This window comes from Teleopsis dalmanni, chromosome 2, assembly GCF_002237135.1.
Source record: "Teleopsis dalmanni isolate 2A chromosome 2, ASM223713v2, whole genome shotgun sequence".
Classification (NCBI taxonomy): Eukaryota; Metazoa; Arthropoda; class Insecta; order Diptera; family Diopsidae; genus Teleopsis; species Teleopsis dalmanni.
This window is the reverse complement of record NC_051847.1, coordinates 138,703,609-138,720,951: the sequence shown is the minus strand read 5'-3', so window position 1 is coordinate 138,720,951 and position 17,343 is coordinate 138,703,609. Positions and strand designations below refer to the sequence as shown.

Here is a 17,343-nt window from a genome sequence, read left to right as displayed (position 1 = left end):
ACACTCGGTGGTCGTATACTTTTCATAGCTTCTGGCAGCAAATGAGTATTTTTCTGTGCTATTATTTCATTAGAGCAGTGAAAAATGACGTAAGTGTTGCAAGGACAAGCAACAATTGTTGTGGTATAATTCACCGATTTGCAGTAGTGAAATTAAAGCAAAAACTTTAACACAGTAAAAAGTAAAAATTTTAATTTGTAAACCACAAAGAACGCAGAAATAAATTTTGGAAATTATTCAAAATTTATATAAAATAAAAATGTAGCAACAAAAGCTTTCAGTGAATATATTTTTTGTGCTATTTTCCCAAAGCGAAACACTTATAATAACAACAAACAACATAAGCAACAACGGCAATATGTTGCTGGTAGTGAAATCAACATAATTGCACATAAAGCGAACGTAAGCCACAAAAACTGCCAATTTTACTGCAAAAGAGTACGAAAAAAATAAAAAAATTACAACGGAAAATTTTTGAAATTTGAAAATATTTATACACACTGAATTGTTGCAAATCACGTAAAAGTTTAACCGCAAAAGGATATTCTCACACGCAACTGAACCAGTTCAAGTAACACCAAAAATCGCTATATGTTGTAAAAAAGATACAAAAATTCTTAGCAACGACGATAACAAAAATACACGCCGCAACAAAATTAAAAACAACAAATTGCGGCCGCAGTAGCAGCCGCTCATTTGACCATAATAATGGTTATGTTGCTGCGTTATCGGCAATTTTTGAAAACAAAAAGTTTAACAGGTCCAGCAACAATATCTGCGAACTACAGAACAGCACCCACATTTATAATTTTTCTGCTATTATCATGTGTTGGCGGCGGTAGCAGTGGTTCCCATGCACATACCAGTAAAAACGCCTTCAGCATGAGTGGCAATAGTGGCGGTAGCAGTGGCAGGATGAGTAGAGCTACTCTGAACAACATAAATAGTCAAAAGTACAATAACATAAATATACGCACAGCAGCTTTGACATTAGCTGCCAGCAATGAAGTAGCAATTTATCCAAACGACTCAAATCGTAATATGGGTAACCTATATACATCCGCCGCTCTAACAGCATCATCATCATTATCATTAACATCGGCAGGAACATCAGGTGCAGCTGTAGCAGCATCACTAACATCTGCATCGGTGCCTTCATTATCGCTAACGGGCAGTTCTGCATTAAATGGCGCTTCATCCTCCTCGTCATCCGCATCCGCTTCAGCTTCCGCAACATCAAATTCTGCGTCAAGTAGCACACGTAACAGTCGTCAAAATAGCAACTACAATAATAATAACAACAATCAAATTGATCAATTACCCCCGCAGCTGTCCTCGCGTATAATACACACACGCAATGGCGCCATATCGGGCGTAATTGTGCAATTAGATGGACGTCATTTAGATCCGGTTGAAGCATATCGTGGCATACCGTATGCATCGCCACCTGTCGGCAACTTAAGATTTATGCCGCCTGTCTCAGCAGCAATGTGGTCGGGCGTTAAAAAGGCGGATAGGTAAGTTTATGAACAGCATTTCTCAAAATTCAACAACTGTTAAACACACAAAAATTAATGGAATTACGTGCTTAAGGAGGTTATGGGCTATAATGTATTGTCTGTTGTGGCCGTATAGTAAAGTAGTTGAGTTTAAGTAATTGAGTTTAAGTTGTTGAGTTAAATATTTGCAAGGTAAAAAGAATAATGACATTTTAATTATTACGGAATATAAAAATAATGAGACTTTTTGTTATACGAATTTTTACCGCTGCCTACATTACTGAGTTATAGCACAATGCTGAGTGAGTTGTAGTACACACCATTTGTGTATGTAAATTTTACTTTAAAAGACCATACTATTTTTGACTACTTACAATAGCAGCAATCCAAATGTGTCCGAAGCTTTAACTTTCAATGGATGGATTTACATAAGCTGATTATCTAACTATAGAAATATACTTTTTTCATTATTTTAAATGTAATTTTTTTGTGTCATTACTCGGATACCAATTCATTATTCGGTTTTATATGTTAACTACATGTATAACTATTCTTGTCTTAAGAATACGGCTGTATTTGCATTGTAGTATTATCAATGGATGTAATGGTATGCAGAACTGCATTTTATTTACCCTATTGAATACTTTATTTTTAAAGTTACTTTCTTTTAACTAAACTTCCTGACTTTCATGTCTTTAAGGAAAACAATGCAATTTAAATTTTTCTAGAAGATTGCAAAAAAATGACAACAACACCATCCTCAGCTGCAAATCTACAAACCCTCAAGACAATTTGAAACTTTTCTAAAGCAGAAAAAATAAAAATAAAATAAAAAAGGATGTCAAAGTTTGTGTAGGATGAATGGATATGATGGAATACAATACCTTTTCTTGTTGCTCATGCTGCTGTCGTAACATTTATGTTTTTATCATACGACAGACAAAAAAACATATAATTTAACAAAATAAAATGAATAATTTAAGGTTCAAAAAAATGAAAGAAATGTAGTAATCAGTGAGAATATTCCAAAATAAAAAAAAATTAAAAAAATTCCTGCAAAAATGAAAAATACAAAATATTTTTCTAACAGGACCCACAGACAAAAAGAGGCCGTTTGCTTACTTTTGCCCTCGTTTCCAAACTTTTCCAAGAAGACATGAACAAAAAGTATACAAAACAAAAAAAAAATGTTAAATAAAAGAAATCGCACACAAAACAAAATGCTTAAATCATAACAAAACCAAGTGACACCGTAATTTTTCAGTTGGAACAGTAACGAACCTGGCAGGAGGAGGTTTTTGTTCCAACTGCAAGTTTTTCACTCTACCACCTGATGCTACTGTTTTCGTGCTATTGTCACTCCGCCATTGTTACTGGCAGCTGTAGGTGATGTGCCTGTCAAACAAAAATGAAAAGCACAAAATAATTTTAAAAAATATCAATATTTTCCGCAATCTCCTTTCGGGAATAAATTTTACATGAAAACTTTTAAGGTTCTCTTCTGGATATGTCTGTCATATTCTATCATTTCGAGCAATTGAAAAACACTGCACTATGAGTGCAATGTTCGAAAAATAATTGTGTGAATTTTCAATAAAGTATCTCCGATATCAAAATAACATAAAAATGAAAACATTTGGATTGGGAAAAGAATTGATTCTGCTGGGAATATTTTACTATATTGTGAAAGTCTTTATATATTATGGTGAAATCGCCATGCCGTAGTACCACAACTGAGAAAGAAGTTAAAGTTTTTAATTGTTATATTGAAAATCATGAGGAATGCAATCTAAGAGGCTAGAATTATACACAAATAATATATGTGGTCATAGTACACAAATCCTTATGGAGAACGTACAATATTTCTATATAAATATTATTCAGCGTTCGCTTTTTCTAATCTGCTTGATAACTATCGTGTTGGGGTATAAGGTGATTTTGACTAATTCTATGGGAATATTTAAACTAAGTAATTTTACAATATCTTTTTTTAAGGAATGGAAGTATTTTAAATGGATTTGAAGTTCTGTCATTAGAATAAGAGACTTTCACACTTTTGTACTATCATATATGATTAAAATTCACAGAATTGTGTTTCTATAAAAAACCCAGTGAGGAGCTTAATATGAAAGGCCTGTAGCAGAATTTATAAATATGTAATCTGAAATTGATACGACATAAATAACTAGTTTCAATAGACAAAGTAACCAAAAGTCGAGCAGTATAAATTTTCCAATCTATCTTAAACAACTTTTCTTTATGGATATTTTGAAAATGAATTTTCTATAGAACTCACAGCAATGTACTACGTTTCTTAGCAGATTAACAAAGATTTTTAAAGAATTTTAAATCAATATTTACTCCATGATTAATATATCGTGCATTAAATATTATAAATAAATAGAACCTAGGGTCAGGGAATCAACGCCGCCCTATTAATTTTTTATATCTCTAAATGGTACTCATTGGAACATGATTATTATGTACCGCTATTCATTTCCTGAAGAAATAATTTTTGTTATTACCATATTATTATTACTATATTTATAATGGTGGTCCTAAGCATTAAGGATTTTAGCACCTATACTATCAACCAGAGTGAGTAAGCCGATCACAAATCTTATATGTTATATTAAGCTGACAGTGGTCAACTTTACCAGTTCATTCCAGTTGATATACGATTAGGAGTTAATTCTTTGTCTAGTGGCATTACGAGTATAAATGCACTCCTCATGTTTTTAACCGAACAGCTTCCGCAATACCAAACAAGGTCTCAACGATACGTAACAAATTCGATAGCGTGACTAACTATCAAACGCTTATTTGTTATGAGAGACGTAAGAATATTAACACTATTCCTTGTTGATTTATTTTTTTTTCTGACATTTTTCTGGCTTATGTCTTGATATATAAAAAGATCGTTCTTTTTGCCACTCACACTTTACCTCTGTAATATTTTTCTTGTCAAATAAGACATTTGATAAGAAATGTCAGAGATAAGATAAGAAGGCAGAGATGTTCAAATGTGATATCGCAACAGAATCTAAAGAAATAATGCCATATCTGACTATCTTATCAACGATATATCACAAGTAACACAATATATCAATATCGAATACAGGTTAGATAATTGTTATTTGCTTTATTTATCTTATCAAATGATGAGAGATTACTCAATGGTCTTCAAAAGGATAACCACACTCTGGATGTTCTGTTCCAAATCCACCACAGGTTTTGGGTTACAATTACAGGTAGTTCGCTATAGTAGTTGTTATGATAATATAGTGGTACGATTTTACTCAATCTCGAGGAGATTTGCATGTTTTGGGACAGATTTCAGCTGTGCTGCTTGTACTGTGGTACGACTTTGTATATCTAGACCTTAAAATTTGTGTACGATTATTCCTTTTAGTTGTGTCAGATAAGTTATTTTGTATAATATTATTTTCTTTGGATGTGAATAGATTCCTGATTATATGTATTCAATATAATCAATTACTAAACAAGCAGTAAGATAAGTAGGAGGGTTTTTTTTAATATCAATATTGTATATATAATGACACTGCCGAATTTTATTTACATAAAATGTATTTAACCAGTTCTGAAAAATTCTAATCGAAAATAGTATCCTAAGAAGTTCTATAAAAACAAATTGATGTGTTTACTTATTTTAAACAACACAATATATTCTTACTTTTAAATTAATAAAAGGAAGACTAAGCAACACCACCTTTAAACAAAAAAAAATTTAAGTTAATTAAAATTTGTTTTTTGATTAAAATCAAAAAAATATTCATAGATTTATTTATTTCATTTCTGTGTTTTTGAATTAAAATCTTAAACTTCAAAAACGCAAACAACGTAAATCACTCCACTTTTAGCTGTACTATGATGCAGATAAAGTCCACAGCAAAAGTGAAATAAGGGTCCTGCCAGATCTTTAGCAAAATCATTAAGCAAACAAATTCACAGAGATTTCTGTGAAAGTACAAACCGTAAAAATAATTTTCCGTCAAGCCACTAAAGTGTCATCTTATCACCTGAAACGGCTGGACCAACTACACAGCTCCAATGTACTGCAAAGACATTGACAAAAGTTAACACGTCGACTTTAAACCGAAGATGTTTAATCTTAAGGCAGATGCTGCCGCAAACGATGCCTGCCACAAATGCTGCTAGCCGCATTTGGCATAGCCAGCGAAGCCAGTAGTACCAAAGGAAAACATATATAATATTAATTTTAGCGGCAACGAATTTGTTGACTGCCTGCAGCAGGTTTTCTTATATTCTCTTATTCCACCTTGATATGCGCCAGCAGCCACACTTAAAACTTCTATCAATGGAAATTAGGTTGAGGAGCAACACCCACAGATATAAATGCTGCCGGTGTTTGATAATGGAATTGTTGACGATATACGCGATTGCTACTTGTGCTACTGCTGTTACTGTCGTTGTTGTCGTTTTTGTCGTTGTTGTCGCTGTTGTCGTCTGCTTTGTTGTTAGTACTACTGATGTTGTTGATGCTGTTGCTATTGTTGTTGTAGTTACGCGAGTGGCAAAATTAAATAAAATCCAATTTAAAATGAATTTTCACAATTTTCCACCGCAAACTCAATCCTACAGCTAATGGGATCAGTTTGAGTTGTAGTGGTTACTTTTTCTCTTCCTAACCGCTTCCATTGCTGTTGCTGATAAAGCTGCTGTTGTATGCTGCAGTAATTTATGTTTTTCATAGCCTGCGGTGTTACACTTGAGATTCAAATAGAAATTAATGTTTTAATGATGAGATTTTTTCCAAGTTACGCTTTTCTATTTTGCTATTTTTCATTTATTTTGAAGTATCTGCGCTACTCTACACTCGACTAACCGCCAACGACGCAGTGCATAGGGCGCACTTCCACCCAACTTGGTACCTGCTTTTTGAGGTTTTATTATTAAAAAATGAAGGCAGAAATAAAAAAAGGCATGGAATCGTTAACTTGAGTTTTATACACGAGCCGCAATCATTAATCCCAGTTGCTCATAATGAAATTGGACTTTATTGCTCTGTATATAATTTTAGATGATTTTGTTTTTGTTGCTTTTGCTTCTGCTACTGTTGTTGTTGGAGTTTCATTTGTTATATATAGTATATATTTTGGTGCTGATATAATATAATTTGAGTTTTCTGGTAACACTGTTGAAATGGTAAGTGCAGTTATAACAGATTTTTACTACTCTTCCCTGTTCACTTGGTACTGTCGTGGCTGACCTAATCCTGCGGTACATTGTAATCCTTGCACAGACTCGTATAATACAATAAATGCTCTAAGTGCTACTCATATACATTTTATTGTTAATAAAATATTTGGCTATTTGGTGTACGTTTGTGCTGGTTCAGTTCCAAATGCGTTGCCACTTCCGCTTTTATGTCTGCGCATAATCTAGTGTTTGCTTTTAGGCGCCTATCAAATGCTGTGCTATAACCCGCGGTAGCTTTCAAATTTAGGCTTTACACTCAAATATTAAATTTACAGCTACGGTGGTTTAGTATCTTTTCGACGTTAAATTGTAAGTGTCACACACCTCCGCCATTAGTGCTAATGTCACAAAATAATTTTAATGCAGATTTTGTATCTAAAATACTGAAAAGTATTTAATGACGGCGTTGAGCACATTGAAGTAGCTTATTTAAGATGATTAAAATTTTGTACAAATATGATAAAGTAATTTTAGATTGCCTTTTTCATGGTAATAGCAGTCATAATTTTTCGCAAAGATCATAATAGTAAAATTAAATTTCCTCCTTCCATGATTTACTAAAACTTAATGGAAGAATAATTAAGTGCATGGCAGTAATGGCGAGGCAGATAAAAATATATTTTTTGACTGCATTAAATTTTTCTATATTTTAAACGAAGTCACAAATGTAAAATGATCATTAGTTACTTATTTCTTGCTCAGAATAAAACCACATAAAGTAAGAGTTTGAGTTTTATAAGTAAAAATGTACAGTGTACATTTTGAACTGATTTTATTGTAGTGAGAAATGTAGGGCTGATAAAGTTTTCGGAAGAGGAAATTTGGAAGCAACAGTTTAACAAACACAAATGATTGTCTTATTCTGTGCGAGGTGTTATATTATAAAATGCAAATGTTTAGAGTTATTCCCTTTCAAATATTAGTTCATACTGTATACAGTGTATAAACGCTAATATATGGATAACCATTCCGAGGAAGCATTGCTCAATACTAAATTGTAATAACGTAGCAAATTAATAGGTAAACAGTCCACAAAACAGATAAATCCTTTTACAATCAAATATTAACAAGTATGTCCCTACTACTTTTTTATATGCATTAGAGTGTTCAAATCTTTTATTACGCTATTTTAAAATATGTATCACTACTTGCACAGTGTAAATAATAGTTGTCATGACAGTATTTATCACTGCACAAGTGTATGTCAGCGTAATGATAAGTAATGTCCCTCAAGCTCGCAGACCTTTACGAATCATGTTATTTTGCATTGTTTGTGGCTCTGCATATATCGATGATATTATGTACTATTTCTCTCTTCTAATATTGCACTCATTTTCTTCAATATCAAGAAGCTCATCTAATTTAAATATTACAACTTAAATAATTAGTTATTCCATTTGATAAGTAAATAACTCATATGTTACTCTATTTACTCCTTTGTAGTGTTTAACACTTATTAACTTAGGATAGGTTAGGTTATACCGGCGATTCCTAGTGGATCCCCATAAGCCTATTTGCCCATTGTGTTACAGTATTAATAGGAAAAACTCATAGTTTAAAACCACCTAGAACCTTTGGAGAAGCATAAAATGCTATTTAGTGTCAGGTCCTGTAATTGATCAAGGTCCTCAAGAAAGCGGGCCCTAGAGTATTAAGTCCCTAAGTTAACGTACCAAAAGACCGATATATCTACGGGGTATCTCAATGAGAATTGTGGATTTCCTTGACTTAGGTTACACATTTTGCACAACAGAGAGCGAATAATATTTTAAGTTGATATGCTGTGAATCTCGTTCTGTAGTATTAGAGCAATACTATAGATCATATTATGTAAATTGATAAAGTCTTCCATGTCATTTAAAGACAGCTGTAATAACATCTTTTATATACATCCAAACTTTTACTATCTTTAGATCTCTCATCTACACATGGAACAATTTTTTCTTCAGTATTATTGGTTCACTTACATTAATGGTTTCTAACTTTATTTGTGTTTATTTCTTAATATTTTTGCGTTATCTCTGCTTGACAATACAGTAAATATTCAAATGAGATTTTTTGCCACGCAGTAGTACCGGATTGGTGCAGTTAGACGACTGCCTACTGCAATAAAAGTGATATAGTGCTAGAAACGAATCAAAAAATAATTCTCGATACACATTGATCTTGCATGATTCCGTATTTTATAATTCTGAAATTGCTTTTGCCTGATGACAAAATTTGAAATATACTCCTTTGTTTATTTCAAATTTTACATAAGATTGTGAAATTCAATAAAGACATTATTTTTAAATACACGTGAGTGCTGCAAATATTAAACCCAACAATTCTAACACTTTGTTACAGACTGTATTACTTTCGAAATTTAACTATAATTAGGAATTGGTTTTTTCAATTCCACTTACAATTGTAATCAAATTCCAAATTACAATTACTCTGCAATTCCTAATTGGAAGTGATCTAATTAGAAAAAAAATTAATACTGCACTGTTCTGATTATAGTTGTTGAGAGCAAATGGGAGCCAGTATAGTGTTTAAATAAATTATTTATTAAGATAAGTGACAATTTTTCGATTTTAAAATTTTTTTTAGTATAGCCCCTATTACATTTTCAAACATTTTCAAAATATTTTGTTAAATACAACGCTTTCTTTTAACAGAGCACAATATTTAAAAAATTCTTCTTATATTTATCATATAAGATTTGTTTAATCATTAGGCCAAATATTTTTTTATATATCTATTTTTATGTATCTGATATTGGTGTAGAAAAAAGAAATCCATTATTTTTCCAATAGATAGCTTTAGTTATCTGTATTCCATGGTTTATAAGTCCGAACGAGTTACGCTACATGGCGTCAGAAAGATGATATTTCGTACTAAAAAGAGTTTGGACAGTTCTGTAATTGGTTGACTCAGATTTGTTTGAGCGCGGGTCAAAGACGAACACTGGCAAAGAGAGAATACGCCACATTTTATAGTTTCTCTGCAATAAAAGCGAAAACGCAAGCTAGGGAGCTGAAAATGGACAGAATTTCCATCTGCGAATCGCTACTAAATCGCAATAAAATCGACCCTTTTCTAAAGCGGTTGGTGACTGATGTTGAAAAGTAATGACTGGTCACTTAAGACAACGTTGTAACCACTACAAAAACGGTAGTGGTCGAATCGCGATAAGCCGGCTGAAACAGTGGTCAAGCCAGAAATGACGGCCAAGAAGTGTTTGTTTTGCGGTGAAGAGGAATTGACACTCGGAACTGTAATGTCACTTATTGAACCACCTGAGGGAAACAATCTCACAGTCGCCCAGAAACGACCCGCTTTGGGCAATATGAACTATTTTTCTGATGAAAAATTCAGTTCAAGAAAGACTTGTGAAAATCTAAGATTTCGATTTTGACTTCTATGAAAAAGGCATAGTGGCAAACATTTTTCGAACATATTTGGCCCAAATCGGATCATTCTAACTATGGTAAATAGCACAATAGATCTTTTAGGTCGCAGTGTACAATCTCTTTTTCATTCAATTTCATGCAAAAATTATGGATTTCTACACCTTTTATAATTTTACTTTTTTCAACTTTGGAGGTTATTATTACTATTATAATAACTTAGGAAATCCTTGTAAGCTTTGTTAAATATTTGCAAGGTCATACGAAGTTATCTATGTGACTAAATGTATAATTAATTAATAAATAAAAAATTATTTTCAATAAATAAAGAAATGAAAACTTTAAAATTTAATTTTGTCGTGTTCGTATTGCTTCCGAAATACAAAGTATTCATAAGAAATATCCATAAAATCTTAAGCGCACCACAAACAAATATATGTTTTGGTCATTAAAATCCCTTATCCTGTGGCAGAATATCCTAAACAAACCAAATAACAAACAATTTTGTTTAACATTTTTAATGTTTCTATCAAAGAACAAATGCAAACAACGAAAACAAAGCATTGGGAACATTTCATTTGGTTACTGCAAAATGTAAAGTATAGAAAAATATACATTGTGGGGATATTCGCAATGAAATCCTTTTTTAGTATCGAAGAGGAAGACCGAAAGCAGATAAAAAGTACAAAAAAGGAGTCAAGTAATTGCCGTAATAAGCATTAATTTTATGACAAAACAATAACTCGAAGTAATAAAGTTATCATGTAATGACCAACATGAGCAAAGCAGCCAACAGTAGTAAACAGCCAGTAGCTGCCAGTAGCTGGCAGTCAACAGGAAGCAAGGCGACAGGATCAAAAGGAATCAGTAGCAAAGCACTGGAAATTATAACTTAAAAAAGGAAAAAGTGTTTGCTGTGTATAAATTTGGCATTAAATTGCCGTAGATACACACGAATGTGCATTTAACTTAAAGGTTGAGTGGCAGGGAATACTCGTATACGGAAAGCAACTCAAAGTTGCCTCATTACACACGAAATTATGGGAATTTTTTCGATGAAGTTTTGCTGTTTATGTACGGCACCAGAGCAATTTGTTTGCCTTATCGTTATGAAAGCATATTCTTTTTTTGCAGCCCGCATTTTAATGACACCGAAAAGGTGATAATGTTGAAATCGTTATTTTATATTGTTATTGATTTTGTCCAAAAAGACTTGGAAAGCTAAGAGATAAAGTGCTCTGCTGATGCTTCGCATAAGTAAGTTGAGGCGCTGCATAAACTTTTGACTACAGCCATAAAAATATTTTAGTAAAAAATTCATGTAATCCTTAAAGTTGAAAAGGATGAAAAAGCTGAAGTATGCGACTTATTTGAAATTTTACAAAATTTCGTTGCTGTATTTGGCTTATATGCATCTTTAGTTACTTATGTCTGCTGCATGTGTGCAGCATATGCATTATGAGTTAGAAAATGCACAATAAAGTTAAGAATAAACCTAATGCACTTTTGCTTAAGCCTACCATTGTCTTCCTATTTAACCGTAAGTTTGCACAAATGTTTGTTTAAAATCTACTTACTTAAACATTAAAAAGCATAAATACTCGTCAAAGTATTGAAGCATAAGTATATAAAACGGCCTTAATGCATAGGTCCATTTGCCAGCAATCGTAGTAATATTTCTACAAGTAAATAAAGTGAAGGGTATCCATGAAGTTGCTAATACATCAAAGTACTCCCATATAGCATGCTGGATGAAGTGTATGGATTATAGCTTTTAGTTAATCGCTGTGTTGGAAGTGAAGCCTTGAATTCATGTTGAGAAATTGACAAAGTGTGTTGCATGTGTTGGGAAGGATCATAATGCTTAATGAAAAATATCGTTAGTGTCGAGTGCTGTGTGAAATTATGTAAATACTTTCTACTATTTTTTTTTTGTTTCTGCAATTTTTAATGAAAATTATCCCTCAGTGCACAAGTGGTAACAGCTCAAGTGTGAAAATGTTGAGTTGTTGAAATAGAGCAGAATCAAGTTCAGTGGGAGCTCCCATGCATGGCAACTGCTGCTACAGATTATTTGTTGCTTTTGTTCAAATATTGAGAAAATATTTCTGCATAAATATTTATTTAAACAATGGGGAAAAATATGTTTATTTCTAATACAAAGACCACTTCTGCACACTACTGAATGCTTGAATGTCATGCCAACCTTGAATGTGTGCATTCATTCAGTCGTCCATATATATTTCTCTAAGCATGTGTTATACTTTTCAAGATGTATTAAGGCCTAACATTGCTCTGGGGTCTGGCAGGATATTTTTCAATCATTTATGTGCACTTACGTTATGAAACGGAATACATTAGAATTTATTTCTTTAAAAGTCCTTAAAGTATTGCAACATTGAAGTATTTATTTGGCATTAAATTTTGCTATTTGTTTTAAACAAAAGTCCTTAAACAAAGTAATGTTAATAATGATGCCCATAGCACTGAATTTGGATATTATTTGTGGAAAAAAATCCATAAACACAACAAACGAAATTGTGATGTTTTAGCAATAAATTTGATTTATATGAAAGTACTTAAAATATGAAGTTAAGAAATAGTAATTCCAGTTTTAGTCATAATACTACTTCAAAACATAAAAAGCTTTGCTATTTTATTCTGTAGACAGACCCGGTGACAAACGATATGAACGCACTCGGTACAGTAGTACCAGTTAGTACATCGGTAACAGGTGGAACCTACTGAATGCAGTAAAGAACGACTGGCATCTGTAATGGCCAGCTAAGAAGAAGTAGAATTGAACTTCAACAATATAAATATGTGAAGGAGCTATCAGACATATATGATGTCTTATATGAGCTTATAAATAAGCTTTTAATAACTTCCATTTTGTTTGTGTTGCTATATACACCGGGCTCGTATTTTCAGAGCCATTATATTTAACTTTTATATAAAGACTTTTTGTACTTCTAAGTAGATCAATATGATAAATAGTTGATATTATACAACAATATTCCATATCATAAGTATATAACGTGATATCAATTTTGATACATAATTCTATACCCTTCAAGTAAAAAACTGAACCTGGTTTAGGTATATCTAGATTTTTTTAACCGATCAAAGAAATTATATTACACTCCATCAAGATAATATATTCTTGATTGAAGAAACGATTTAAGTTAATTTAGCTCCTGTAGTTTATTCATCTTTCCACCTGCCTATGTCAATTTAAATTATTTCAAATGATTTAAACTATTTGATTGAATATATGGACACGTGCTTCCAGTATGTGGACGTTTATGATTTGTCTGACTGACTAAAATCGAGCTGCTATATCTCATAGGTGCCATATAAACTGAACAATGGGATATAAGTTTTTTCCGTTTTTATAATAGTTCAAAAAAAATTTCAGCAGCTATTTGTAGTATTAGTATATATTAGTATATATATGTATTATATATGTATTATTTTATACTAAATTGTATACGTCTTATCATATAAGTGAGACCTCAATGTAGATTCAATATTCGGTGCAAAGCGAGTCTAAGTTTGGGCTTTAGTTTCTCAAATTTTTACTCTTTTGGCAACAATTTATATATTTCTTAATTTTGAAGAAAAATATGTGATATCAAAATCTTTTGGATTGTCTAAAAACACCGCAACACAAATTTTCTTTCCATTTGTGGATTTCTTGTGCAGTAAATATTCTTATTTACAGATGATACTCGTAAAAGACAGTTTCAGTATAAAGAAATTTCGGATAATATGTAGAAATAGTTTTAGCTAAAACGGCAACAAGCTATTCTATTCACATGCCATACATATGTGGGAAAGGGTAGTGCATACTCGATTGCATAAACGAGCCGAAATTATAAATGATCAAAGCGGTGCGGTTACTCAAGAAACAATTGCAGACGCTGAATTATTTAGTCGACCCACAATATATTTGAGTAGTAAAGATTACAAAAGTTATAAAAAACACAGTCTCAGTCAGCACTAAGTACATTACTACTCAACATCATAATTAACCAATATGCTTATCTAAGACAACATATCGTTGAACATACCTTATACGAATATGAATAAATTGATTGAATTTGCTTCTCCAGAATAGAAGCTAAAAAGATAATATACGGTGTTAATCAGTAATGGAATATAAATTAATGCAAAAAACTTATTACTAATTTTGTTTATTTTGGTAAAAATCGTATTAGAAAGCAACAAAGCACAAATTAATGAAGATCAGTTAATGTCAATTACTTTGCATTACAAATATCTCAAGTTAATTTTAACCTCAGAAAAAGGTGTGCACGTTGACTCTGCTTGAGGTTTGAGTCACTTTAAAAGCATAGTATTAAGTGATATGTATAGGATAAATATATATTTGCTTTTTTTTATATGTCTACACATAATCTAATAGTGCATATTTCGAAAACAATAATGTTATATTGCTTATCAGCTAAAATAAGAATTTAAAAAATAAGAATTGTTAGCATGCTGATAAATGTTTTACCAATAAGTGTAAAGGTGCATGAAAATAAAAAGATGATATGGTCATATAATGAGATAACCCAAATACCAAACTATTCGAAAAACCGTGAGTATTAAGGAACCATCAAAAACAATAGGATGACCATAGTCAATTTTAAAAAATATTGTTTTGAAGGAACTAAAATAACAACACTTAGACACTGTGACCACGGTTGCCACTTACCAAAATTGATACTTTTTTTTTCGTTTGGTACTCATGTCCAAAAAATGGTACATTTTTGATGACCCAACTTTATTGTGGATATTTCCAATTAATTTTTTTTATAAATGCAACTTTATACTATTTATATTTTGTTCATTTATAACACTATAAAAAACACAGAACGAAAAAACAAAAAGGTTCAAAAAAATTTTGGACCTTTTTTTACAGAAATGGTACCTTTTTAAACCAATTTTGGTACAGGAAAAAATTTTCAAGTGGCAACCGTGCGCCCAATATATGTGAGAATTTTTTGAGTACATCACTAATAGTGAGAGAGAGAAAGATGGGAGAGAGAGAGTGAGAAAGAGAGGGAAAAAGAGACAGAGAGAAAAAAAGAGTGAAAGAATAACAATTATACACTTTCTCTTGTTGTTCTTATTAAATCATTATTATAAATCATTTAATAATATTAGTTACGGCAATATATATTTGTATATATGAGCTCCTTATATCTTAATATATATTATTATACTACGTTTTATGATTATATATCTGTATTTATTCAGTGTTCGTATTTTCTCTTACTTTTTCATTATATATTAAAATATTTTTTTTCTTGTATTTAATTTTTCTTTTATTTACTTTCCGCTTATTTCTTATTTTTATACATATGCTGATTATATAGATTGTCAGATAGACGTCAGTCTGGAATTTATAATTTTTTTTCGTTTTCACTTGCAGCATACTTATAGTTTTATTACTACTTTTTACTTCTTTTTACTACTTTTCTCTACAGTTCGACTTAATTGTTTCATCACTGGTGCTCAATGAACCAGCAAGCAGTAAAATCCTGCAAAACTTGCTTATTAAATTTATGCAATTTATTACTTAAGCTTTAGCACATGCTGAATACTTCAATAAGTCAATCAATCATTAGCAAGTATTTCGTCTAGACTTGGTTATGAACCCGTCAACTCCAAACTACAAAGTTGTCGAAATTTGATAAGTTTTTTCTTTAAAGTAAATCCCGCTGTTTGAAGTGGTTATGTGGTTTCAAGTATCAATATGCGAAAATATAAGAAGGAATTATTGCTAATAAGGAGCAGCACTTAACTTACATGAATTATGCACATAACAAGCATGTGGCAAAGCGTGTTTGTATGACATGTTGTATGATGAAAAAATTTAAATATTAAACGTCGTCTAGTCCTTAATTTATGAGTTTTTATGGAAATTCTTTGGTATGACGGTGATTTTGATGAAGTGTTTTGTTACATATTATTTTTTTTTAAATTTTTAATTTAATCATTTTTGTTGTCATTGAGGTTTCAGTGATGAAATAAAGCGAAATAAAAACTCAACTGTTTAGAATTCATAAAGATTTCTTAAGTGCACAGCTGAAAAACGCTAAAAAGTTAAACAAAAGATTACAGAAGTCAAGCAAATTAATCTCTTCATAACGATATTATATTAAAAAGTGAAATTAAGAGGGACAACGCAAAAACTGTTACAAACTTTTTATAAAGTTTTTTTTTGTATGCCTTAATAGCAACATTTTTTATTTTTCTGCAGTTAAATAGGCGTTGTTGACTCCTTTTGCCTGCTGGTAAGCTCAGTTGGCTTAAAGACTTAATCCTTTTTCAAATAGCACATAATTTATAAAAAAAAAGATATATACATACTGACACATAAAATTGTCAACCATTTTTTGCATTTGCTTTATATATTTTACTTTTTATTCCTATTTTTTCACATTGTAGATTTAGTCCCGTTTGCCCACAGCGTCTTCCTGACATCGCCAATGAAACCGCGGCCTTGGAGCGTATGCCTAAAGGACGTTTGGAGTATTTAAAACGTTTACTGCCATATCTACAAAATCAATCAGAAGATTGCCTCTACTTGAATATATATGTGCCCATTCAAGGTAAGTAGTACCCCAACTATCACATTCCCATAATAAATGCCAAGTATGTATATACAGTGAAGAATGTATTTAACTTTTAGCTGCGCCTAAAAATATGCTAATTTTAACTTAAATGTTTGCAATAAAAAGTTGCAAAAAGAATTTAACATAAAAAAGGAACGAATTTTGTTTACTTATCATTTTTCATTTACATAAATTCTTTTTTCTGTTTTTTCACCAACTATGCTTACAATATTTGTTAATCTCTCAGATATTGCACACATAGTTGTACAAATGTTGGGTGAGCATGAAAAGGGTCACTGATTTAAACCCTTCAATTGCCCTCATCCTCCAATGTTTAGTTTTTTTTGGTGAGAAAATATTGTAAGTCAGTCAAACAGACAAATGCCTGCAATTTTTATTTAAGTTTTTTTTTTAATGGAAATAAAAGGAATTTCACGCTTGGAGCACAGAACAAAAAATTTATTTGGATTTTTTAAGAAATATGCGAAAAATTGTTAAATCGTTGCCAAAAAGTATGCTTTCTTTTTATGCGCTACAAAAATTTCGAAGCAGTGTTTAGTTTTAAAGAGTTCAAAACAAAGCTAG

General features: G+C 31.5%; 1 protein-coding gene across 1 annotated transcript; it reads left to right on the top strand.

The window, feature by feature from the left end:
• Positions 1-277: 277 nt before the first annotated feature.
• On the top strand, positions 278-17,058 carry LOC119675823 (uncharacterized serine-rich protein C215.13-like). Its single transcript, XM_038087041.1, has 3 exons — positions 278-1,517; positions 16,592-16,755; positions 17,006-17,058. Exons 1-3 carry the CDS (start codon positions 709-711, stop codon positions 17,056-17,058), a joined length of 1,026 nt encoding a protein of 341 aa, XP_037942969.1. The 5' UTR covers positions 278-708.
• Positions 17,059-17,343: the final 285 nt, after the last annotated feature.